Below are 27,024 nucleotides of genomic sequence, written 5' to 3'. Positions count from 1 at the left end.
TTTTGACCATTTGCACCTTTTGGCCTTGAGACGGCTTCACTTAGACTCGTGTTTAAGCCAACTTTTGACTATGACTACTGTGAAATCAAACTTGCATGCCCTTGCCTTCTACAACTTGATGCACCTTGATCCATGGAAGGAACACACCTTTGAGTGTCTTTGACCAGTTTTCACCTCCCTACATTAAGCATAGGAATGTTCCAATCCCAGGAACTAGATCATCTGTTCCACCAACACTCGTTCTTTCCAGTATACTATAGCATTCTTTTATTCTTTTTCCAGCTTAAAAGAAAAAGACAAAAAAATTATATATTCCAAAAGAAGAGCGGGAATGGGACAATATTTCCATTTGTTGTTGGCAACTAGAGTTAGTCGCGTCGCCCTTGAACAAAGCACTCAAAAGCAAAGTCTCCTCCATTTGGGCGGGATTTAGTTCGACTTAGGTACGCCTTAACCTTGTTATTGAGTCAGTTCTCCCCCGATTGGTTATCTCTTCTAATCATATGGAGGGTTTGTTTGTGCCTCCTGCATGACCAACTTATACAGAGTCATCATATGCTGCCACATAGTCACATTGAGTCATGCTTTTGTTCAAGGGAAGTTAGCCCGGGTCGCCTTATCTCTGGTGTCTCTTGACTCAGTTTTCAGTCGGCCATCCCTAGTTGTCAATATCATGTCTATCATCACATCACCTATATTGGTCCTTCACTCGTGCCAGTTTGAGAAGGTCTCCATTGACTTCTTGCTGGCGGGTCTTGTCCTTATCGACGACGATATCTTGCTCTGGGGATAGGCCTAGAGCTGCACCCTAGCCCTATTTTCATTATTGATAGGTCACCTTGTGCTCAGCATCGATCAGTATCATGGGTCTTTGACTGAGTGGTTTCCCTTTTGTTCGACATCAGCTTACATTATCACACACTGGGATTCATGCAGTACCTTGGTTTCCATTTGACCCTACTGGTGGATACCTCGCCTCTGTGTCAACTTTCATTATTGGTTGGTTCAGAGGGTTTCTGTCGTGCACTAGCCACATCTTGTGTATGCTGAAAACATACTTCAGTCGAGTTACTACATCATTTTCATCTGATTCCTTCCACATTATTGGCCTGCGGGTTACACTCGTGCTAGATTGATGAAGGATGCCTTAATGCCTTTCTTCTAGCAGATCTTTCCCCATTGACTACAACTCATTGATCTGGGGCAAAGATCTAGAGTCCATTTAGCAGTACCTTGGGGTTTGTAGTCATTAGTGGCAGATCGGTCACTATCAACAGTGGGAAACCATCATTGTATCCTGATTGATAGATTCTTACAGGTGTTCGACTCCAGCTCATCCATTCACACTTGTTAGATTGCATTGGGTACCTTGACGCTCATTATCATTATCAATGAGTAGTCTCACATTTGTTAATCGTATACATCAATGACTGGTAATCAAATGATTTCTCACATGGTCGACTTCAGATCATTTATTCCCATGGTGTAAAAATGTACCATAGCGGTCTAGAGTTTACAATCATGATTTTCTTTGTTTACATTGTCAACCAATCCAATATTCTTTCTATAAAAAATTTTATTCCATGCAATATTTAAAAGAATATCTAAATAAATTTTTATCATACATAGATGAAACAAATTTCTAAATCGAATAAGAAAGACTACGATATAAGTTATAAAGTTATTTTCATCTATACATTTGTTTGTAATCCAAAATAGTCTGATATGTTTTTTTTCTTTATGTGTGTTGAGAATATTTTAATACATAGCCTTTATCATATACTGAATTTCAAAATTGGTTGAGCAAATAGCAAAATTTGGTAACAATTTCTTTACTAATTAACCATTGGTTCTAAAGATTAAATGTTATATTGATTATGCTACCAAAATGGAGATCTGATTGCTTTGTTCATGTTTTTCAGGAGCTCTTTTTCCAACGTTCTTATGGTGTCTAGTTCATCTTCAAATCACCTAAACATTTTCTGAAGTTCCAATATCTTTCCATTAGCATTAAAATAACTTGACTAAGCATTAAGATATCTTGGCCATCTGCATGTACCTCTTCTTGTGTGCTTATGTGATTGTTGCTTTGGGCCATTTTTCGATCTTAGTAACAAATTTAGAAAACAATAGACAAATTATAAAGAAAAACTTGAAAACACTTAAAAGTTTCAGAACAAACAAATCAATTTCCAAGAACTTAATAACAAGTCTACAACAAAATAAACATTGAAAAATTGCTTTGATAGGAAACAAGCCTACATAAAATGCATCAAAGACGATAAGTAATCTAAATCACAAATTGACATCTAAGTTCTAAAACAACATTTAACTACTATCAATTTTAATGGTATTCATTAACTAATGATCATCATCAATATGGCTAGAACTTATTTTCCTAATCTTTAATCAGAAAATATTGTTGTGAAATCAATTACTTTAAATCATATGTGTATTACTTAAATTCCAACTTGACATAGTCCAATTGAGAAGATTATGTTTCATGATTGGTTCGTTTTGCACGCTTTATAAATCGATATCGAGATACTATTTTATCAATATCCTAAACCACATTCTATTTTGATTAACTAAAGATCTCTTGCCAATAAATAGAAGTATTTTCCACATTTATTCACCAAACTAACACGTATTCAACACATTTACTATACAAACTTGTCTTGCTATCGACCAAATTTTACTATGTGGAAGAAAAAGTGATTTCATATCTTAGATGTCAATTCATGACTTAGATGCCTTATTTCCTTTGTCACACTATCCAAATATTAAATCAAATTCGTTCACTCAAATAAGTGAATTCAATAACAATTTATAACTTGGTATGGGTTCTGTCATTTTGTGTCTAGCTAAAAACTAGCATTCCAAAACTATTATAAGATTTTTATGCACAATAAAAGCTTTGATTGTAAAATTTGCACTTTGAAAGGAAAAAGAAAAGATTACATTATCGATAACAACTTAATAAAACTTTCGCAATATGGACAACTTTTAGTATCATTGCATTGCCAAAAACCATTCTGCTTTGAACATCATCAGAAAGCTAAGACCAGATAGCACCATCTATCTCCATCTTGAACCTTCATATAGGAACAACATAATAGAAAAAAGTCTCAAACTATTTAGTTTAGAAATAGCCTTGGAAATAGATTTGATATTCCATCCAAGAAATGGAAGCATGTCTATTCACAAAGCTATCACTTGGTCTCCAAACTAATGTCTAATTTGTAAACTGTACTTCCTCCACATATCCTATGTTTATGACTAATATTTATGACTGGTCACGTTTAGATACAAACTACTGATCACCAACACCAGTTGCACCAACACCAACACCAACAACATCTCTAACTGAAGCCGCTCTTTTAAAATCACTATGTATACTTGAATTCAAAAAATAAATATGGAAAGGAGTATTTATAATATTGATAGATATGATTTTATTAATATGTTTGAAACCAATAATCATTACACAATGCATCAAATTAAATGCTATTAAGTTCTTCAATGATAACATCATTGCGTATCGATTTTCTAAATAGATATTAATATCACTTCTAAGTATTAATTAATTATTCAATGCTACATGAAATTTGTAAGTTTCTGCATCTCCATAAACATTACCATCTTGATAGAGTTTTTGCATATAAAACACCTGTCCTTTCTCACATGCTCTAGTACTAAATTCTTCCAACAATTTGTATGTTACTTGTTATCATTACAGTGATTACATAATAAACTATGTTTTAAACACTATGATTAAACTGCGCAAATAACAAATATAATATGCAATATTAAAATTGGTAAATGAGAATTGATATTTTATATTGGATTTGAAGTGCGGATAATTTGATTGTGTATAATTGTATGCTATATTTAAAATCTCCCGCACACACTGTCCATATTCAAACAAAGCTCTACACTCTTGTACGTGTTCCAAGAAAAAATCTACAATGCCATGTCTTAAGTGCAAAAGAAATTGATTGTACACCATCATGGGAAAATCACTATTCTTTGCACTTTTGCAGGAAGCTTTCATTATCCAGAGAGTTTTTTGCAAACAAAATTCGTTATGCAGAAAGATTTCATTATGCGAAGAGATTTTACTGTTCAGAGAGAGTTTTCATTACATTGATATCTTTTATTGTTCAGAGAGATTTGAGCGAACAAATTTCATTATGTAGAGAGAGATTTTATTGTGCAGAGGGATTTCATAGTGTAGAGTTTTATCTGCACTATGCACAACCTTGAATCAATTAACTAGTGGTATTCAAAATACGATATAGTATTAAAATATTACCAATAATATATAATAAAATTGATACGAAAGAACTATGCAGAGAGAGAATACATATAGTGATTATGCTGCAAACAAATTCACATTTAACATTGAAGAATTAATAATGCTTAGCAGTGCTATTAATATATATTCAGATAAACAATATGCAATCACATTATCACTAAAATTCTCAATAGAATTTACTCTTATACCAATAAAATCATATCTATTGATATTATAAAATAATATTTTGGCATTTATTTAGTGAATTCAAGTATATACATGGATTTCCGCAACCAATATGCCTCATAGAAAATTGAAACACTATGCATATCTCCTTTGTACACTTCTATTTGCATATTTCTTTTGTCACAAATATGTTTAATCAAAATCAGATAGTTAGACAGTGTGACCATGCCTAGAAAACAAAATATTAAATGTAATAATGCATCTAGTGTTATTTGTTCAAATTGCATGGATTATGGACTTTGTTGATATTGCATGTATTCTAGTTATCATTTACTAATTTTTTTATTAATGATAGATGATTGATGAAACTTTAATTGGGAGTGCAATTTGTCCTTATTGCAAAGTGCGGAGGTAGAGTCAATTTTTTTATTGTGTTAAGTGCTTATCCATATTCCTTTATCTCCACACATACATGTTTTTCGCACACAATAAACCATTTCAAAGCTATTTATGCATATTTGGAAATCTCATGAGCTTTGGCATCATTTCACAAATTACTAGCAACCTCTACTGCTAATTAATTGTTTGAGGCCATGCTTATTTATGTAGGACTTGCATTTTCTTATTATTTGAGAATGCTTGCATTTTTGCAATTTTTCGTTATTGCAGAGTGCGGACGAAATTCTTCTCCATAACGATTTCATTATTAGCCTTAATTAACTTTTAATATTAAGTGAAAGTGTTAAAAAATGAATGAGGATTCTACCGCACATATCTAATTTTCACACATGGAAATCAATTTTTTCATTTTCAAATCTGATGAGGAAATAAGTTGAAAGGCCACAACCTTGTACATAATCAACCAAGATTTATTCTTCTAGTGTCCAAAAAATTGAAGAAAGATTGACACAGTTCACAATTGGACCATATAAGCTATTCTAAACTAATTTACACCATATAATCTCCAAAACACACCTACAAGCACATTAACTTCTGGCTCAAGCTCACAAGGAGGGGAATCCTGGTCAATGGTGGAGTCAAAGCTATTCTCCTCATCCTACACTAAAATCCCATGATTCACCATGATATCCTTATCTGCTTCATTATCATCCTCCATTAGCGATGTGAAATTCCAGAGAAACAACCTTTTTAACTAAAGAAATGTTGAGCTCTTACTCTGCAACTCTAGAATTGCACTCCATAAACTTAAACCTGTGTGATACCCACCAACAATCTAAATATAACATCGATATAACTTTCCTTGATTTAAATCCTCTATCTTCGCCATTAATTCTAGTTCAATCCACATGTACCAAACAATTTTATACCATTGACATGTAATTAATTTAACTATAAACAAATTTCGAATTAGTATTATTATGTTTCATTCTTTGAAGATTTCCTTGTGCAAATATTTTACTGTGTGGAGGACAGGGAATGTGGAGGAGAATGGGGGTGCAGAGGGAAAATTAAGTTCAAACTATTTTCCATTTGAAACTTTTACAAATTTAACTTTACGAAATGAAGGATAAGTGCATGACGAGATATGAACGAAGGTGCAGAGGGAACTTTATCACTTAAATTATTAACATAATGATATTTCACATTTTCCTATTACATATATATAAATTTTCTCAATATACAAATTGATTAAGTTAAGGCTCTTTTAGTTTACTTTTTCTAGAATAAAATTTTCAATTCCTCTTTCATACTCCACACAATTATGAGATATTTCATTATGAGGGCACAACCTTTAATCAATTAATTATTATTAGTCTTTAGCGTAAAATAAGTTGATTCCGCGGAAATACAGAAAAATCATCATTCTTCACACTTCCACACTTCTTCCTAAAGCTAGCTGATAACATAGTGGTGGGGACCAACACTCCTTATAGGTGTCAACACGAACACAAGTATTTTTTGTAAATTTTGTGATTGAAAAACTTGTTTATGAGTGTGAGCATGTATGAATTGAGTGAAATGTTTGTCATTGTGCAGAGTGTGGAGGTTCGCAAAATGAAATCTTGAAATATTCCTCCACACAATGGAGTTCCTGCGCCACCCTACACATATGCCTAATTACACAAAGCTAACCATAAGAAAATCTTCCACCATGCAAAGATATTTGTGCAGAGATATTTCATTACAACCTTTAATCAATTGATTAGCAAAGTCTTGAGCACAAAAGAAGTTGATTTTGCTGAACTACAGAAACATACTTTGTCTCCGAGAGGTGTTCACCAAAATTTGTGCTTATGCAGAGTTTTATACCGACAAATTTCATTGTGCAGAGAGCTTTCATTATACAGAGTTTTGTTCGTGCTCCATAAACTTCAACCTATGTCGCACTTGCTAATAACATTGGCGAATTATGGCTATAATCCCTGACTCTATGCTTGCAAAGTTGCTCCAAAAATCTAAATATACCATCGATCTAATTTTCCTTTATTTTAAGCATATGTCTTCACCATTAATGTCAGCTTGATCCACAACTACCAAACAATCAAAAAAATCGAAGGCGATAGTGGAAACTTTTCCCAATGTCAACATGTAATTAATTTAACTATGTTTTTTTTAATTAGTACTATTATGTTTCCTTGTGCAAATCCCTTATTGCAGCAAATGATCGGGATTTTGCAGGAGAATGGCGTTGTAGAGGGAAAATTAATCATAAACTATTTTCCATTTAAAACTTTTACATATTTGGCTCTGTGTGATATGTGCCAAAGAACAAAGGTGAATAGGGAACTTTATAACTTTAATTCACAATCTAATGACATTTCACATTTTCCTATTACATAAAAGTTTTATGTTTTCTAATCTAATGATATTTCACATTTTCTACAATAAAAGTTTCGATTCTGCTTTTGTGTTCTGCACAGTTATGACAACTTTCATTATAAGAGCACAACCTTTAATCAATTAATTAGAAAAATATTTATCACAAAGGAAGTTGATTCTACGGGAGTGCAGAAAACACTATTCTTAGCACTTACTCACATCCTCCTAAATCCAGTTAATAAGATAGTGTTGGGGACCAACCATTTTTATAGGTCTCAACATGAAAAAATATATTTTTGTAAATTTTGTGATTATAAAACTTGTTTATGAGTGTGAGCGTGTATGAATTGTGTGGAAGGTTTGTCATTGTCTGGAGGTATGCACAATGAAAGCTTAAAAGCTTCCTCCGTACTCTCACACATACGCCTAATTGCACAAACATAACCATAAACAAAGATTACATTTCTTATGTGGAGAGTTTTGTGCGAAGAGATTTCATTATGCGGAGAGCTTTCATTGTATAGAGTTTTGTCCACACTCTACACAACATTTATTCAATTGACTAGCCATTAGAGAAATTTTGAGGTAAAAGTGGTCCTCGAAACAAAAATGTACAGTGAAAATCAACTTTATAAGAATCAATAGGATTCAATATGATGATGTAAACCATAGGGGATGATTCACCATTTTTGGAGTAAAAAATAAAAAATAAAAATATTTTTTTTCAACTCTTACAACTTATCTCCCTATGATTTTACTCAAATTTTGAATGGGAGCACTTTTTGGATGCATAATTTACTTTTACATCCAAGGAGTACCCATGTTTCATACGTTCGATAGAGCTGACAAAGGTCCTAAGGTTAAAAATGAACCTAAAGATCGGAGTTTAGGGGTGCATCTTCTATTTATCCAAGGGAACACTGATAAAATTATGAATATCCTAAGGAAGCATAAGGTTCCATTGTCCTTCAGGCTCCTAAACACCATTCATATCTCCTTAAGATCAGTGAAAGACCTTGTGGACCCTAAGAATATGAAATGTGTTTATGTTATCACGTGTTCATGTGAGACTCCCTACATTGGTGAAACAGGCCACTCAATAAATCAAAGGATTCAAGAGCATGCAACAAACATCAAGCATGGGAGGACCTAGTCCTAAGCATTAGTAGAACATGCAAAAAAGACGAAACACCACATTTGCATTGAAGAGGCCCGAGTCATTGAGAGGATTGATCATTTCCATCACCAAAAGTTTGGGGAAGTGTTAGAGATCGAAAGGAGACCTAGTAATCTGAATAAAGATGATGGGTGGAAACACAACAGTTGTTAGATCCCTGCGAGTTCCTTTTAGGTTCTAATTATCTTGTTATTTTTTCTTTTTTCCTTGAACCTTCTTGTGTTTCATGTCATTGTTTTCCTTTTTTCAACCTAGTGATTTCTAGCTTCTTTTATTCTTATTTCATTTTTTATTCATGATTTATTATATTTTTTGCATTAGGTAATCCTTTAATTTATTTTTGATTTTATTATTATTAATAATTTATTTTTCTCAAATTTCTTTCCCTAAATAAATAAATAAATGAGCAATCTTTTAACATGTTAATTATTGATTTATTTTCATTCATCCCTTTTAAAATAATCTTGACTTTTTTCAATATTTTTGTTTCTTCATCAATGATAATCATAGTAATAGAAATAACAAAAATAATTAAATTAATTAATTAATTTATTATGAATTAATTGGTAACTTTGAATTTTGACCCTCATGTTATTTTATTTATTATTTGTTTTCGTTGACTTTCGCTTATTCTTTTTGTTAGATTTGACCCAATTTAATTTTTTGGGCTTTTTAATCTTTTTCTAAAATTGAATATTCCAATCTATTCCTTTTTAATAAATATTTTATTTTATTCAAATTAGTCGTTTCAGTCAAACCATGAGAATTTATTATCTCTTCATGACGCTATTGTGCCTAGACCTGATTCTCCATCTTGTCCGAACGATAAACCACACTGGATAGTTCGAATCATGTCGATATAATATTATTTTTATCAAAATATGTTTCATATTTAATTATTTTATTAATTTAATTAATTAATTTAATTATATTTAATTAAACTATAAATAATTTATTAAAAAATAGATATATTGAAAGGGCCTCGGAGGTTCCCTAGATGCAATGATCTGAGAAGAAACCTAAGGGGGCTCCCGAGAAGTCTCTTCTGGAATCTCCCATGTGGTCCCTCATCCTCCATTTCACCATGTCCTTGCTAGATAGACATTAAACCTTATGATAAAACCTACCTTTTGTTATTTTGATTTTGATTATTTTTAGTTAGTTTATGTAAATCACATTTTGGTTATTGTATATATTTTGGATTTATTAATATTTTAAATATAAATTAATTTAAATAAGATTAATTTTTATTATTTTAAAAATTTTAATATAACAAAAATATAAAATAAAAACATATATATAACCTCGGCTCCTCGGCTCTTTGGTTCCCCGGAATAATCAATCGAACAGTTGGTTAGCAGGAGTTTCGTCCGGGATGGTTTCTTCCAAGCTGCTTCGAATGGTTCCTATGAGGTTTTTATTATATTTCCATATAATAACGCCGGTTCCACTGGCATGTTGTCCTCGTCCCACATCCTCATATCCAAGATATAATGCTCGTGAATTTGAAAACACCCTTTTTTATTTTTTGTTATTTTATTAATAAATTTTATTTATTTATTATTTTTATTATTTAATTTAAATTTATTTTAATGTTTTAAACTTTAAACTACAATGCCTTTAAAAAGTTGATTGGTCTTTTTTTTATGATAGACAGAAATATTTTATACATAGATGTGGAATATGCTTCCTTGATATTAATTGGGAGGTTATTTCTCAGAACATATGAATAGTGGATGTGATTGTCATAGTTGATTTGATATAAAACGAAAAAAAACAAAAATATCTTTATGGTATCAAGTCTCACATCACGGGACTATTCACAGTGTCATGATGTATAAGGCTCAATGTTTTGGAGTTATAATGCTTTGTAATGACATTAATATATGTCACATATAATTTATATGTTAAGTGACTTACCATAAAACATCAAAGCGATGTTGTATAGTATTATGATACCATATGTGAGTTTTTGATAGTTGGATGGAATTGTAGGTTAGTTTGTTTTTAATGCGGAAAATGTACATCTAGTGAACGACATACTTACTAGAATATTTAGGCGTTGTCTACTAATGTTACAAATTTTCTTGGATGACAATTTTCTGTCGGAATCTGGTAAATTTTTTTTCAAAAAATCAGAATGCTCGAGGGTTTGAATAGTTTTTTTTTGTTTTCTTTGTTTTTTTTTTTGTTTTCTTTGTTTTTTTTTTTGTTTTTTTTTTATCTTATTTTTTTATTATGGTGGGAATGGATTCAGCACCATCAAAACCCCTTGGGGCACCCAAAATCCTGAAGTTTGACAGTTGTAACCTAGATTTTAAAAAAAATTTGCTGGATTTTGTCATAATCTTGCCGAAATTTCCATTATTTTCTAGGTTAATTTATGGATTTTTTAGACTACATTTAATATTTTTGTATATTATGTTTTGTTGTAGATATGAAAATTGGAGAAGCTGGTAGAGTCATACATTCTCATATGTTCAAGGCTATTTATCAAGTTGGACTGGATGTGGTCGATGGTAGACAACTATCCATTGATTGGGTCCTTAGAGCAATAAACACCATTTCCTCCATTTCTCCATGAAGTGGTTCTCTTTCAATTACCGCGGGCTGGCTAGTCCTGCTAAAAAACTAGCCTTTCAGAGACTTATTGAAATTGAGAGGGTGGACATCATCTTCTTACAAAAAACACTCGAACTTATTGACCAGATTATCCTTGCCCTTAAAGCCCTTGTATCTGGATGACAATTACATGCATTAGATGTTCGTGGTCGATTTGGTGGTATTGCATTTGGTTTCAATCCTAGGACAATCAAGCTTCTCAATATTTGGGGAGGTGATGGACTAATTGGGGTTGACATATTTTCTTCTGATCCTGGGAGGGATATGAGATTAATTAACATTTATGGACCCTGTCACAATTAGATTGAATTTTGGGACATTTTTCTCAATTTATCTTTTATGCAAGCTGACAACATCATCATGGGGGGGACCTCAACTTATCCATTGGACATGCAGAATCTTGAGGGCATAATGCACATGTTGACCCACTATCTGATTCCATTGGTCTTCTCTTGGAAGAGCACCACCTCAATGATATCCCCATGGCTCGACCCTAACCCACCTGGCGGAACAGAAGAATTGGGGATGCTATGCTCGCTAGAAGACTCGATCATTTCCTCATTAAAGAAGCACTTATTGAAGCCTCTCTCTGTACAGATAATGGGTGGGATCTAGAGGATTATTAACCACTCTCCCATCTACCTTAATATTGCAGGAGTAGTTCGCAAGCCAAAAGTCCCATTTAAGTTTAATGCGACCTAGCTCAAGGATGATGAGTACACTAAAATGGTCTCTGAATACTGGAAACCTCACCCTCCTACTGTCGGTCAGTCTCATACTGAATTCTTTACTACAAAAATTCAATGTCTTAAGTGGAAAACAATAGAATGGGCTAGAGTCAAAAGGATGAGAGACGACCTCAACCTCAAAAGTATTGAGCATGAGATTTCTAATTTAGAGGACGTGGATGGAAGAGGTTTTGACTCTGTTGAAGCTAAAGACCGCCTCATTCGCCTTGAAGCTGAGAGGAAAAAAATACTTAAGGACAGATAAGAAACATGGAGACTTAGGAGTGACAATCTAGGGATGACAACACAAAGTTTTATTATCATTTTGCAAATGGTCAATGTGCAATCAACACTGTATGGCATTTGGATAATGATACTAGACAATGGGTTTAATCCTTCAATCAAATGGCCTCTCTCAGAACATCACATTCCAGTCAACTATTTAAAGCACCTCAAGAAGCTACTCTAGCAAAGATTATCAAAGTAGTTGGATTTTTCCCTAGATTTGTTGATCAGTATCTCACAAAGCCAGTATCAATGGGAGAATTGGAAGGTACTCTCAAATGGTTCAAGAAAGACAAGAGTCTTGGGCTGGATGATTGGCCAGTTGAATTTTATCTAGCCTTCTTTGAAGTGCTAGGCAATGATCTGCTTTAGGTTATTGAAGAATGTATGATCAATGGTCAAATGTATGATGCATTCAATTCGAACTTCATCCCCCTTATTCCCAAATATGATTCCCCTCAGACCTTCAATGAATTTCGAACTATATCTATCTGTAATTGCATATACAATATCAACGCCAAAATCATTGCAACCCGCCTAAAGCTTATTTTATCTAGCCACATCTCTCCTGAACAATTTTCTTTCCTTAATCATCGCCAGATCCATGAAGCCATTGGAACCACTCAGGAGGTTCTTCACTCTATCAAGATCAAGAGGCTAAAAGGTATGATACTAAAGATTGATTTATCAAAGGTCTTTGATCGTACTAGCTGGCTATACTTGAGAATGCTCTTGACTCATCTGGGATTCCCTATTGCCTTCATCAACTGGATCATGAGCTGCATATCCAATGTCTCATATAGTGTCCTTATCAATGGATCTGCCTCTCCTTTTTTTCATGTTGAGTGAGGTCTTAGATAAGGATGTCCACTCTCTCCCCTTCTTTTTTTGTTGGTCATGGAAGGATTGAGTCATCTTATCACAGAGGAAATAAGACTTGGTAGACTACAAGGTATTAAAATCACTAATAGATGTACTATCTCACACCTGCTTTTTGTTGATGATGTCCTAATTTTCCTTAATGGATCTATTGGTGACTCATTAGTTTTCTTTTCTATTCTCAAGTCCTTCTACCTAGCTACTAGAATGGAATGCAATCAACAAAAATCAACTCTGACTACTATTGGATGCTCACAATATGAAACACACTATGCCCATCAAATATTTCCTTTCTCACTCCTCCCCTTTGAAGATGGTCTCAAATACCTTGGATTTCGGCTCAAGCCCATTAACTACAAAATTATTGATTAGATATGGCTAGTGGCTAAGATAGAAAGGAGACTAAATATTTGGCACCACAGATGGCTTTCTAGGGTAGGCCTCCTCACTCTTATTAAATCTTTTTTCGAAGAAACACCAGTGTATAAGATTTCTTTGGCTTGGATTCCAAGGGGTATTTTATCTAGAATTCAATAGTTGTGCTACATATTTTTATGGAAGGGGAAGCAAGAAGGCCATACTTATGCATGGGTTAGATGGGATCACATTGCCCTACCTAAGAAATGGGGAGGATGGGGCATGAAAAACCTTGATTCCTTTGCAAAAGCACTTGCTGCCAAGATGGGATGGCAAGTTCTCACTACAAAGAACTTATGGATAGAGGTGGTCATTCAGAAATATATTACTCCAATCCACCTCCTTGATTGGATAAGGTGCCCCTCATGGAACAGATCTAATATTTCCACTATCTGGCAATCAATTTTGAACTCCATATCCTACATTCGTGATGGATTAGCCTGGAGGATTTGATCTGGCAACTTGGTCCGCATTAGAATGGATCCTTGTTCTCGATATGGGAATGCATATATTCTTCCTACATATATCATACATTTTCTCTCAAGCACAGGTATCTCATGTCTTGCCCACATTGCGGATTTGGACAACTCCACTATATTCTCTTAGGCTTGTAAATCTGCTAATCAATTAGGCATTCCATATAATTGGCATGATGATTGGATTTCCTACACAAATAATCTTTTTGAATCTCATGTTTGGATTATAAAGGGCGAGGATGAGGTCACGCACTGCATGGCTCCTATTCTCCAAGGGATGGTTATTCCATTATTTTTTCTGATCATAAGCCCCCTGTTATTGAATGGTGGTGGAGCACTATTTGGAAGTTGAAGGCACCACCTAGAGCTAAGTTATTCATGTGGTGTATCTTTTGTAATAAAGCTCCTACAAGGGATAAATTACATAGGCACTCATTTCAAGGACCAACTTGGTGCATCCTCTATCGACAGGCAATAGAATCAATAGAGCACTTTTTTCTTCACTGCACTATTACCACTTCTTTCTGGAACCCTTTTCTTTCGTCTATTCAATTATCAAATAGATGGCATGGTGCAAATATTCAAGCAACTTGGCAATCATGGTGGTCTGCAATGCAAATCACCAAAATAAGGAACCTTCCCCTCCTGATCTATTGGTGCATATGGAAACACATGAATAAGCTCGTCTTTAAGGGCATCACCCCTCACTGGACAAATGCATCTACCCATCTCATCTCAATATATAAAAGTATCTCGAAGGATGATCAACACAACCACAACACACTATCATTGCTGAAACTATTGACAAAAACATTCCCTGGGCATATTTTGATGGATCAACTCAACAAAATGGTTGTGGTGGGGGAGTGCTACTTCACCTTACTAAAAATAATTTTTTCAAAATTCAGATGGGTTTGGGAGATGGAATTAACAATTATGATGAACTCATAACTCTCATACATTTGTTATGCTTTTCTCTCAAGAAGGGATGTAGACACATTCAGAGTTTTGGAGATTCCAAACTCATCATAAATTGGTTCAATAAAAAATCTCTTTGCCACGTGCACACACTCAAGAACATTCTTGATGAGAGTTAACTACTGAAATCACAATTTGACACTATCACTTGTCATCACACCTACATGGAGCCAACCAAATTTCTGATAGTCTATCCAAGGAGGTCACACTCCATTCTCGAGGGATTTGGATGATCCAGGAGCAATCAGGACACGACTTCTACCAGTACTTCCACAAACCATATGACGATCAACAACTTGATGGGGTAGTCAAGCCTTGATTTTTGATGATCAAGATATCATACAATCTTTATATTTTCAGTATTTATATGTATATATATTTAACATACATGTAATTTTGTATCTACCTATCAATCTCCCGTCCCAAGATAGATTTTTAATAGTTTTTTTCCAGTTATGTGGCAATAGCCACTCTATATTGCATATGCTTCTTGAGAATCTACAACATGTAATTTTCAACATCTCAATAAAAATTTCGATTTTTCCGGGGAAAAAAAAAGAAAGTTGGAAAGGCTGGTTGTTGGGATCTTTCTTCACAGAAAGTTTCCATATACTTTTTTTAACAAACACATCTGAAGTGAACAACAATGAATAATGACATACTCTCAACAATTTTTTCTACATTTATTTACCGATAAATGGTAAATAATTTTGGTCTATGGAATAATTTTGTATGTTGCAATCCAATCAATAACTTACTAGTTGAAACGAATTTAGGCTTATTTAAATTAAAATGTTAGAATGGCACATATAAAATTTTCATTTAATATTTTTTTAAAGACAATAATAAATATGAATAATTTTTTGTTTATATAATTTTATGCTACGCCTTTCGATTACATTTGTGATACAATACTCTTTTAATCTAATTATCATTTCTCGTTTTCTATAAATGGGGATGTAAATAGTTATGCCTTCAATAATCAAGTTTGTTAGTTCCCATCCCACATTAGCTCTCTCGATTAGTTAAAATAATGTCAGTGAAGATCATGAACAACTTTATGATAACTTTTAAATTCAAGAATCCCTTGTTTATGAGGTTTTAGGAATGAAATTAATTTTGTTGTTTAATTAATAGAATTTTATTTTATACATAGATATACAGAGGGAATGTATGAAGATGGGTTACACTTTTGAGCCAAATGTGGTGATGAAATTTCAAAAGTTTATTATCGAATTGAAGTCGTCAAAATTTATATAAGCATTGTGAATTTTGATTTGGAGTAAAAAGGAAAATTGTGTAGAATTATGTTGTTGTCCTAATGATATTTTTTGCAAAAAAATTAGTGTCGTATAATCTATCAATTTTCCATTAAATGAAATGTTTGTCCTTGCAAATTTTCGCATATCTTAAGATGTATGCATGTGTTCATGTAGCATATCTTATATATATATATATATATATATATATATATATATATATATATAGATATATATAGATATATATATATATATATATATATATATATATATATATATATATATAGATATATATATATATATATAATCTACACAGAGAGAAATAGGGTATGACTATTAAAACTTTATTTTTCTATGCAAAAGTACATTTTTTATTATTTTTCGAAGTTGACAAATTAATATTTCAATTGCATTTTTCAAACGCCTGTGTTCACGTAATATTTTTTTCTACTATTTAAACAAATTCAAAAACCAACAATACCATTTTGAAGAGGACTCATAAATGAAGAGGTTGATATCTTTTTCATTTTGTATATTTTATGTTATTAATTTTTTATTCAGTCCCTTTGAAACTATCCAAATTTTTTTCAAGCATTATGCTTAAAAGAAATTAGATGAAAAATATCATATAAATTCAAAAATGTCAAACTAATATGTCATTGGATAGAGGATTCCTTCACAAATCTAATATGATCAACTTCGCTACCTAAGGACAAATTTTGTGTTAAGTTTGCCAGGTTACACAACAGTGTTGTAGAGAAAACTATAGAAGGGGAGCTAAATCTATGCTTTTTAGGTCGTCGACAACTCGATCGAGTGCTCAAAACACATGATCAAGTGCTTGAAATAAAATTTAAAATAGCTCGATCAAGGGTTTAAGAAACCCTTTATTGAGCCCTTAACATGGTTAAAGAGAGGCTTGATCTAGCTTTAAGGCTCGATCATACAATGTTTTTTAATTTTGCGCTTAGGTTGTATTGGCGAGAAATTTCAAAAACATGGCTCGATTGAGCCACTAGCTTGATCAAGCTCCTAGATAACCTCGGGTTACATAGAAGATTAATCGATGATCTTTTTTAATGCTCGTTTGATCTATCTTTAATCCCTCAAATAGCTTGATGAAGAACTTAAAATGGCTCAATCAAGCTATTGTTTTTCTCCCAAAACACATCCTCTCTTGCCAAAAAGTGTAACCTAGATTCACACACACACATATATATAATGAATTTTAGCTTTGAACATGACACCTAAATTTTCACATGCTTTGTACTTTTCCAAAAACTAAATTTAGAATGTTAGAAGAAAATAACAAAACATAGAAATAATTACCGTTTCCCTCTTACTAAAACAAAAAATATAATTTACAAAATGTTTAAAATTTCAAAATAAAACATATTAAGGTAGTGACTCATCAAAATATTTTCTAGAAAATAATAAGTTCCAATAGTAGGAAAAGCAACTAGGAAACTATTCAATGTGGAGGTTTTTTATTAAGAACAAAATGCCTTAGATTATAAAACTTCAAACAATATTTTCCGAGATAAAATATTTATATACATATAGTGATAATATTCCATGGAAATTCCATGCTAGATGACCCATTTGTGGACGAGCCCAGGGTTTCATTTCCTTAAATTCAAGAAAATGAGTCATACAACTCAGAATATTAACCCCAAACTGGAACTTTAAAAAAAATTCAAGCATATAAACAACCTGTCTTCTATTGAGAATTAGTGGGAAACCCTCACCGGCATAGAGAGAATGCTCAAAGAAGTTCAAAGCTACCATAGAACCAAAATTCAATGAAAAGAAAAAAATTTAGAACAATGAAAAAAATTTCTTGCTAAGAAACCAAGTAAAAGAAAAACAATATTTATGGTGGACGACCATTTATACTTGTAGAAAAAACCAAGTAGGCCAAAAATTTATCTGTACCTGGACAAAAACAACTCAAAAGAAAGTAAGGTCGAGGGTCACATAACAACTTGAGAAATAAATTCAACTAAGAGTCGAGAGGAATTCTTTGAGTGGTTCAAAGTATTATAACATCGTTGCTTCGTCTGCCGTCGAACGACCTTACAGATGTATGAGATCATTTGCTCTATTTTACCCTGCCTTACACTACTCTTCTCAATTTTTCTTGCAATGATAAAATAAATAATGAGAATGACACCAAGAGATAGAGCTAAAATGCATGAAATACCATCCAATACACTACAATCGAGTAGTTAAAATATATATATATAATAAAATGTACATGGTAGAATTTGGAGAGGGCGCGCTTGCCTTAGAAGCTTAAATTTGAAGCGTCATATTACCACAATTCTAGCTTAGAGTTTCCACCTACAAAACCTTAACCCAAAGTGTAATTAGGAGAAAAAAATAGAGTGGAAGGAATTTTGCACTGTTATATATATATATAAAAGAACGCAAAATCATAGAGAACAGGAAAGAAAGTTGAGTTCAGCTCCGAGAGTGATTTACCTATGTAATAAACCGGTAAGTTTCCTATGGAAAATTCTGAAGCCAAGACTAGGTGCAGATCTACGAAACCGAAACCACCCAACAGGCGTAAGGAATTATAATGATTCTTTTCTTCATAGAAAATGAAAAGAATTGCATACCACGAAACCCTCACTGGCACAACCTCAAATAAATCTTAACGACGAAGAGGTCGCCAAGGGTGTTACGGAAACTCACTCTAAAAACACATCCACTGTTGATTAAAAGCACATGTCATCTAGAACATCGATAGGGCTACACATCACCCACAATGTGACAGGGGAATCATACAATTAAATGACTGGTTCAAGTGGCTAAGTTCAATGATGTTGACACGTTTATCTAAGTGGCAACGGAGGAGGGCTTCCATCCAAGTCTAGAGGGTTCGACAAGGCAGTTGTCTATAACGCGACTTTTTGAAAACCTTTCCGGCGGGTTTTTCCGGTCGAAATCCGGCAGGAATTTATTGGAATTGCAAGTTTGATAGCTAGTTTCTGCACAATGAAATCGTCCCAGGGGTTTTCGAGGGTGCTGAATCCAAATATGCAGTTAAAAAACCATTTTAACTGCAAGAAATCAAGATTTAACCTCAATTTCTTCCGCCGGATTTCGTCACCGGAATCTCCAAAAAGTCACATTATAGACAACTCCTTCGACAAGTGCGTTGCAATACTATCCAGCTGGGTTGCACAACAGTCCATCGCGCCCAAGGAGGAGTAAAAATGAATAATCATTACACAATAAGAGAAATAAGATTAGAGCCCATGAAATTAATGATAAATAAAATAAAATATTTTTAAAAAATAATTTGAATTGTTTCACTAATGTTAACTTTGGGGATAACAATTTAATTTTTAGTCAAAGATAGAACTAATCTCAAGTCAACACAATATCAAATGTGTTTATCCTCTGCATGTATTAGGGATAATAAATCCCAAGTTAACTAAAAAAACACATAAAGGATGGGTTAGACATGATACATGAGGAAGAATGAATATCTCATGCAAGCATGAATGACATCGTAATTTGATGAATAAAAGTTTATGAAACAACGTGATGAACAAAATCTGTCACAATTTGATGAAAAAAATCAATGTCAGAATGTGATGAAAAGCAATCAATATCACATTCTAACAAACAAAAATTGGTGTCAAAATGTTATGAACAAAAATTGACATCACAATTTTATGAACAAGAATTGATGTTGCAATGTGATTAACAAAAATTGACATCCCAATGTAACAAACAAAAATTAACATCATAATGCGATGAACTAAAATTGGTGTTGATAGAGATTGACATTAAAATATGTTTAACAAAAACCATCATTATATTTAGCAATGAAAAACATCAACGTTGCAAATTAAAAACAAAAATTCACGTCACATTATGATGATCAATAACTGAAATCACAATGTGATGGACATAAAATTGATCTCTCAATGTGATTTTACAAAAGTTGATGTCACAATGTGACGAAGAAAAATCAACTTTGTAATGTGACAAAAAAAGGTGTCGCCATATGATGAATAAAAAAGTAGTAGTGCAACAAATTAAAATCTACGTTGCAACATGATGAATATACGTCATCATTGCAATGCAACAAAAAAATTAACATTACAATGTGATGAACAAAAATCCACTTTCAACATGATGAACAAAAATCCATGTCACTATGTGTCCAGATATCATTGTCTCAAAGTGATGAAAAAAATGATGTCACAATGTAAAGAACAAAATTAACATTGCAATGTGATGAACAAAAAATGATGTCATAATATGACAAACTAAACATGACATTGCAATGTGAAGAATAAAAAATGATGTCATAATGCAGAAAACTAAAATCAACATTACAATGTGATGAATAAAAATCAATATTGCAATGTGATGAACAAAATTCGACATCACAATATGACGATAAAAAAATGACATCGTAATATGAGAAATATAAAATGACATTGTAATGCAATGAATAAATATTGACATCATTATGCAATGAGAAAAACCATGGTCAACCATAGTCATCCAATGTTAATTTGGTCAACCATATTTTCCCATGCTTGACCATGGTCAAACATGATTAGCTGAATTAATTATGGATGACCATAATTGACCACGATTTTGTTCGCCACATTATGACACATATATTTTTTTTTTCACATTGTGATGTCTTTTGTTTATTAAATGGCGATGCATGGTCGAGCATGGTTAACCATAGCCACCCATACTTGACCATGGTTAAACATGGTCAACCATCATCAACCAGAGACAACATGGCTTTCCATGGTCAACATGGCCAATCGTAGTGAACCAAAGTTAAACATCATCAAACTATAGTCTACATTGTTAAACGTGGTCAACATGGTTTACCTAGTAAACCATTGTCAACATGGCTAAACTAGGTCTACCATAGACAACATGGTCATTTATAATCATCTATAGTTAAAAGTTGACAACCATGGTCAGCCATGTTCACCTACAGTCAACCATTAAACCATGGTAAGTATGCTTGACCATGGTCCACTATAGTCAACTATAATCAATCATGGTCAACATGGTTTACATTGTTAAGCATATTTTGCATGGTCAAATATGGTCAGGTATGATCAAACATAGTCAAGCATTGTCAACCATTATCAAAGCATGGTATGCATGGTCAAATCAACCTAAGGTCAAGCATGGTAAACATGGTCAAGCATGGTAAAACATGGTCAATCATGATTAAACATGGTCAAGCATGGTCAACATGTACAACCATAATCAACCATCATCAACATGGTCAACCATGGTCAACCATGATCGAGCGAGCTCGACCATGATCAAGCAAGCTCAACCATGGTCAAACAAGCTCAACATGTTCAATCGTTGTGAAGCCAACTCAACAATGGTCAATGTGGTCAACCATAGTCAACCACGATCAAACGTGATCAACCATAGTCAACCATGATCAAACCATATTGAACCATTTTCAACCATATTAGCACGGTCAACATAGACAACCACAATCACTCATGGTAGCCTTTGTTAAGCATGGTCAAACAAAGTTTAAGAATTATTTGCATGGTCAACCATGGTAAACTATTGTAAACCATAATCAATCATAATCAACTATAATTAAACATGATCAACCATGGTCACTCTTATTTAACCACAATGAACCATAATCAATCAAGTTCAACCATGATCTAATAATTCTCCTCTTGCATGTTAATTGTCAATTAGCATAACCACCTTATTAAAAATTGTTGATATACATCAATCGATTTCATTAAACTTTTTTAAGGTGAAAATTTGTGTCTATTGATAAATATGAACCACTTTAATAATGTAGTTGTAGTAGTATATATTCAATTTTATTCTAATAATTACTTTAAAAATGTAACTATACTAATATATATATTCAATTTTATTTTTATTTTTCATTTTGATAATTACAACTTAATGATAAATTATTTATTAACTCAATATTATATAATAAATATATTATTTTTCAATTTTAATTTTTAATAAATATATTACTTTTCTAATTTTAATTTTTAAATTAATTTAACAAAATTTATGTTCCGTGGATAACAAATGCATTAATGCTTTAAAAGCCTTGAAAGAACATTATTATCTTGATTACAAATTCCTTGCATCCAATAAACATGACAAATCTACAATCAACCTTTACTAAATTCAAAAGTAGTTTTTTAAACCTTTGGCAAAGCTTCATGCTTGGTTACTGCCTTATTGCCGCTTTCCATAAGACGTACATGGTTCACACAATGCACGATATTCACGGAGTCCATGGTATTCATATGTAAGAATTCATCTTTATGTTGTACGGACATGTTAGGGAATTAAAACATATAATGGCACCTGTAATATATTTAAAAATATAAATATAAAATTATTATAAAGTGGAATTTAATTAGTTTTAAACACAATCATATGTTTTTATTATCATTAATATATTTTAATAATTAATTAAGTAAAAGTAATTTAATAAACTCATGCTCTAGCAGATCCCAGTTACTTTAAGTAATCAAGAACGGTTGTATATGTTTTCCTTTATTTATTTTTTTATAAAGAAAAAACAACAAAACTCTGCCATTAAACTGGGTAGCTATTAGTTAAAATTGTGTTTGTAAGAAATAAATTGCTCATATTTTTTATTGCTAAATTTTATACCATTATTTTTAAATAAAATAAATTCTTAAAAATCTAAATTATATAAAAATATATTATTCTAATAAATTTATACTAAATTTTGAAGAAAATAAAATAAATAAATAAAATATATATTAAACTTAACACCTAATTAAAAATTTATACATTTAATCACCCACCAAAATTATGTGAAATACTCAAATGTCCCACATCATTAATTTCTTTAACTTAATATAAAATTATAAAATATTTAACCATTCCATAATCTAAATAAAAAATTCTAAACATTTTATCTCTTTTATTACATATAACCAGAGATATTACATATAACACGTAAGATATTACATATAACACATAACATATGCATTAACCCACCTTAAAAAAATTGGGCATTAACCAACCCAACGATCCCAGAGCGATTACATACATGCAGCTCCATTGTCTTATTGTTATTATTACGTAAGCCCGCGCACACGTCCATACGCTAGCCCAGCTTAGTACAGTTTACGTAGTATGCAGCTTGTTCATCTCTTTAGGGCACAGTGTAGGCTGCAAACAAAAACCATTATTGTTATATTGGGTTCTAAGGCGTTTTTATTACGTCATAATGTAATATGAAAGTAAGTTTTATCATTAATTTCGATTTTACATACTCTATTTTATTCTGATTTTGAACTTGTGACTTCTTAAAAGAAATCACATGCTTTAACCATTAAACTCATTCAAGTTGTATATTAATGGTATATAAATCACTTTAATATAATCATGATTATAAATTTTGATATATTTTACAAATTTGATAAAAAAATAAATTCAAATTATTAAATTAGAATTTCTAAAATATTTCAAAATCTTTTATTTCGATAAATTAATATTTCCACGAAAATAAAAATATAAATAAATTTTGTTTCATTTTACCTCCACATTTGTAACCAACGGGTCTGTCAGAGAATTGGCAACGCTTGGGGAGAGACAGGGCGATGGCTGGATCGATCCCTGCAGCTTTGGCTGTTTTAGAGAGCAAGACAGAGCAGAGGCAGGCGGGATCGGTGGAGAACTTGTGAACGGCGTTGCAGCAGCTGGCTGAGACGGGAGCGTTTGCGTTCTGAGCGGCGTCCATGCACGGCGCCAGCTTCAACGCCTCCCACTCCACCACACATTGACCCGCTCCATTTGTTCCCAAAACAGCACCCAGAATGAGCAGGACGACAAATAGCTTTGTGAAAGAGAAGGCCATTGCTTGTTATCAATGTCTGATAGTCTCGACTGCAAAGCAAATTCCACTCTGAGCATTGAGTGGGAGTGAGTGAATATATAGTTGTTACTCAGAAATATGATCAAATGTCAGGCAAGCACGTGCACTTCCACTGGTCGATAAATTCTTGGATTTATGATTTCAAATACCAATGGAGGGCGCACTGAACAATGTGGAGTTGCTTTATGGATGCGATGTCGATTCTTCCACCTTCCCGGTCGCGTCGAACGCCGCTGCCCAAGCAGGGCATTATATTTCGAATAATTTATCTTATTATTACGCCAGAGAGACGTGTATCTCTCCATTTCCGGCCAATATGTACATATCTCGGTTCTCAACATTAAAATAGTCGAGATTATCTAACTATTGATCTGGATCTACAAAAATAATTACATTACATTTGCTCTTAGTTTTAGCTCTCTCGAAGCCACCTGATGCTTGGAGTGAAAAACGCTTCCACCATAAAGACAGACTAGTTTGTATGGGGTGAAATACTTGTTAGTTAAAGTTAGAATTGCAATGATATCACTAGCACGACTATGTTATTATTAAAAGTTGTTGATATAAATCGATGAGTTTCATTTAAAAAAATTAATGGTTTTTATGTGTAGGCTGTGAGGAGGATTAGTAAATTATTGTTGGTTGTGGTTGATTACGATGGTATATGGTTTAGTTATGATTGATAATATTTTTTTATGGTGAAAATATAGTTGATTATAAGTGATCATGGGTGATCATGGTTGATTATAGTTTACCATGGTTATCAACATTTAACTATAGTTGAATATGATAGACTATGGGTCATTGTTGTTGGCCATGTTGAGTTTAGTTGTCTATGGTTGACCATGATATCTATGGGTGACTATGGTTGGCCATGCCACGTCATAGAATGAACGACTAGATCATGTATTACTAGGTTTGACCATGGTTGACTATAGTTATATATTGGTGGCCTTGAAAGTCTATAGTTGAAATTGTTTGACCATAGTTGAAAGTGTTGGACCGTTGTTGATATTGTTTCCCATGGTTGACTATGGTAGGCCATGGTTGACTGTTATTGACTATGGGTACCTATGGTTGATTATGGTTGATGAAGGTTGTCCATGGCTGAAAGTGATGTGAGGGTATGTTCGTAACATATAAGTTTTTTCTCACCATAATGTGATGTTGGTTTATGTTCATCACAATGCAACAATGGGCAATGTTAATCACATTGTGACATTAGGATTTGTTCATCAGATTGCAACATTAGGTAATGTTCATCACATTGTGAAGTCACGTAATTGGTGGGCATAAGATTTGTAATAAGAATGATGTTTTCTTATAGCTTGAAACTTTAATTATTAATCCATGATCATACAAACTTCATAGGTGGTCTATGGGTGGTGTGCATTATATGTGTAAAGCACACTCCTTTTCTTTTTATGTAGCTATTTATGCTCAAGTCCCTATCTAATGTTGTGTAAAGTGGCACCTTAGGGTTTACTCTAAAATTACGAAATCACATGGCCTTATTTTCAGGATTAACTCCCTAACAAATTTGGTCGCCCCTTCGTTGAGATATTTCTAAGTGGACTATAGTAGTGTTGCCGTGAGTGCCAGTTACATCAGGAACATGATCCTTGATTTATCGTAGGGTTGCTAGTTAAAATGCTTCTCACATCATCCTATCACATCAATATACTATTTACAACAAAAATTAAGTAATACGATGAGCATGACTAAATCATTCAAGCAACCTTAGTTATGATTAAATATGCCAAACAACCATATTGTACATTAGGCAATGTCAAATCATGTGCAATTTGAGAAAACGAGGAAAAAATAGTGCTCCTAATGGGCCTACAATATGGCCATTGTAGGAGACCATCATACCCTTGAGCTTAGAATGATGCACATCCTTTTGCAGTCACACCACTTACTCATGTTGTTCCTTTCCTGTTATTATTTGCACTACTTCCTAATGTCCCAAACAGCAAATATGGTTAGGCCCACTTGGTGATGAAATCGAACTAAATTCTCTATCTCCCTGCACTCTTTCTCTTATATTCCTTAATTAAAACATATCATTGGTCTTACTAGGAGTGGTGGATTAAATCTTAATCTAGTTCATTTTGTCCCCAATGTATGCATTTATCTTTTGTATAGTAGTTTCTAGGATATTGTTGATTGTAGAGTAGTGGTAGAATGAGGTTTCATGATCTATAGGCTATGGAGAAAGGAATGTCATCTCCTTTGGTAGGCTTCATTGGATTCATCCCCCAACAATATCCATGTATCTTCAAAGTGGGATATTGTTTCTTCTTATCTATCCTTCCATATTAGAGCTACCACCTAATCCAAGGATAATATTTCAAGTGAAGAAAAAATAGTTTCTTGTTTAGGAACTTCTACTCTAATCCAACGAGAGCTAAACAAGTCTTTTTCCCTATAATTCTTCAATTCTTCATCTATGAGTTCCTCATGTTATAACCCATGATGCCAAGATCATGAATTCTAGATATCCTACATAAAGGTTGGGGTCCTAAGGATGTGGGTGAGAGAGGACAAGATTGAGGGACAAATTTCACATAATCTTACTTTCTCTTCCATCTACCAATTTAGTATGCTTGTACTCACACCTTGGGTGACTTAATACTGAATTCCCCTTGATATTCCAAACCTGAGATTTAAAATATGAACCACATTTCTTTAAGAAATAAGGCATAAATTCTAGAAAGTGTCTTACAATTTATTATTTCCATGGATAAGTGGGCCATAATCCCCAAATATGCCTCCAATATTCCAATTTTGTCATATTTTGAAACAATTTCTTGTCTTCTCCAACCCTTGCTTGAGTAATTGATTTTCCTTTATGAATTGTTTCTTTGGGCTCTTATTTTATTTTTAGCACCATTATCTCTTCTCTTAACTTCTTTACTTGATCATGTAGATTTACCACATCTACCTTTTCTTGATTTGTTGCTATTCTTTTCCATCTATGAGCTTCAATTTTAGCCTTTTCTATCTCTAGCATGACATGCAGTA

General features: G+C 32.9%; 1 protein-coding gene across 1 annotated transcript; it reads right to left on the bottom strand.

Moving 5' to 3' along the window:
- Window positions 1–23,013: 23,013 nt before the first annotated feature.
- LOC149217281 (uncharacterized) lies at window positions 23,014–24,028 on the bottom strand. Its single transcript, XM_089391337.1, has 2 exons — window positions 23,661–24,028; window positions 23,014–23,291 (listed from the first exon to the last, which is right to left on the bottom strand). Exons 1-2 carry the CDS (start codon window positions 23,977–23,979, stop codon window positions 23,275–23,277), a joined length of 336 nt encoding a protein of 111 aa, XP_089247463.1. The 5' UTR covers window positions 23,980–24,028; the 3' UTR covers window positions 23,014–23,274.
- Window positions 24,029–27,024: the final 2,996 nt, after the last annotated feature.

The sequence above is a fragment of the Pinus tabuliformis genome, chromosome 1_1 (assembly GCF_031772625.1).
Source record: "Pinus tabuliformis cultivar Carrire ecotype Pingquan chromosome 1_1, CPIR1, whole genome shotgun sequence".
NCBI lineage: Eukaryota > Viridiplantae > Streptophyta > Pinopsida > Pinales > Pinaceae > Pinus > Pinus tabuliformis.
Note: the sequence above shows the minus strand (reverse complement) of the source record. Positions and strands in the feature narration are given on the sequence as shown.

Coding starts and splice junctions, on each gene's coding strand:
- LOC149217281 (XM_089391337.1), bottom strand. CDS start 23,979: ATGGCCTTCTCTTTCACAAAGCTATTTGTCGTCCTGCTCATTCTGGGT.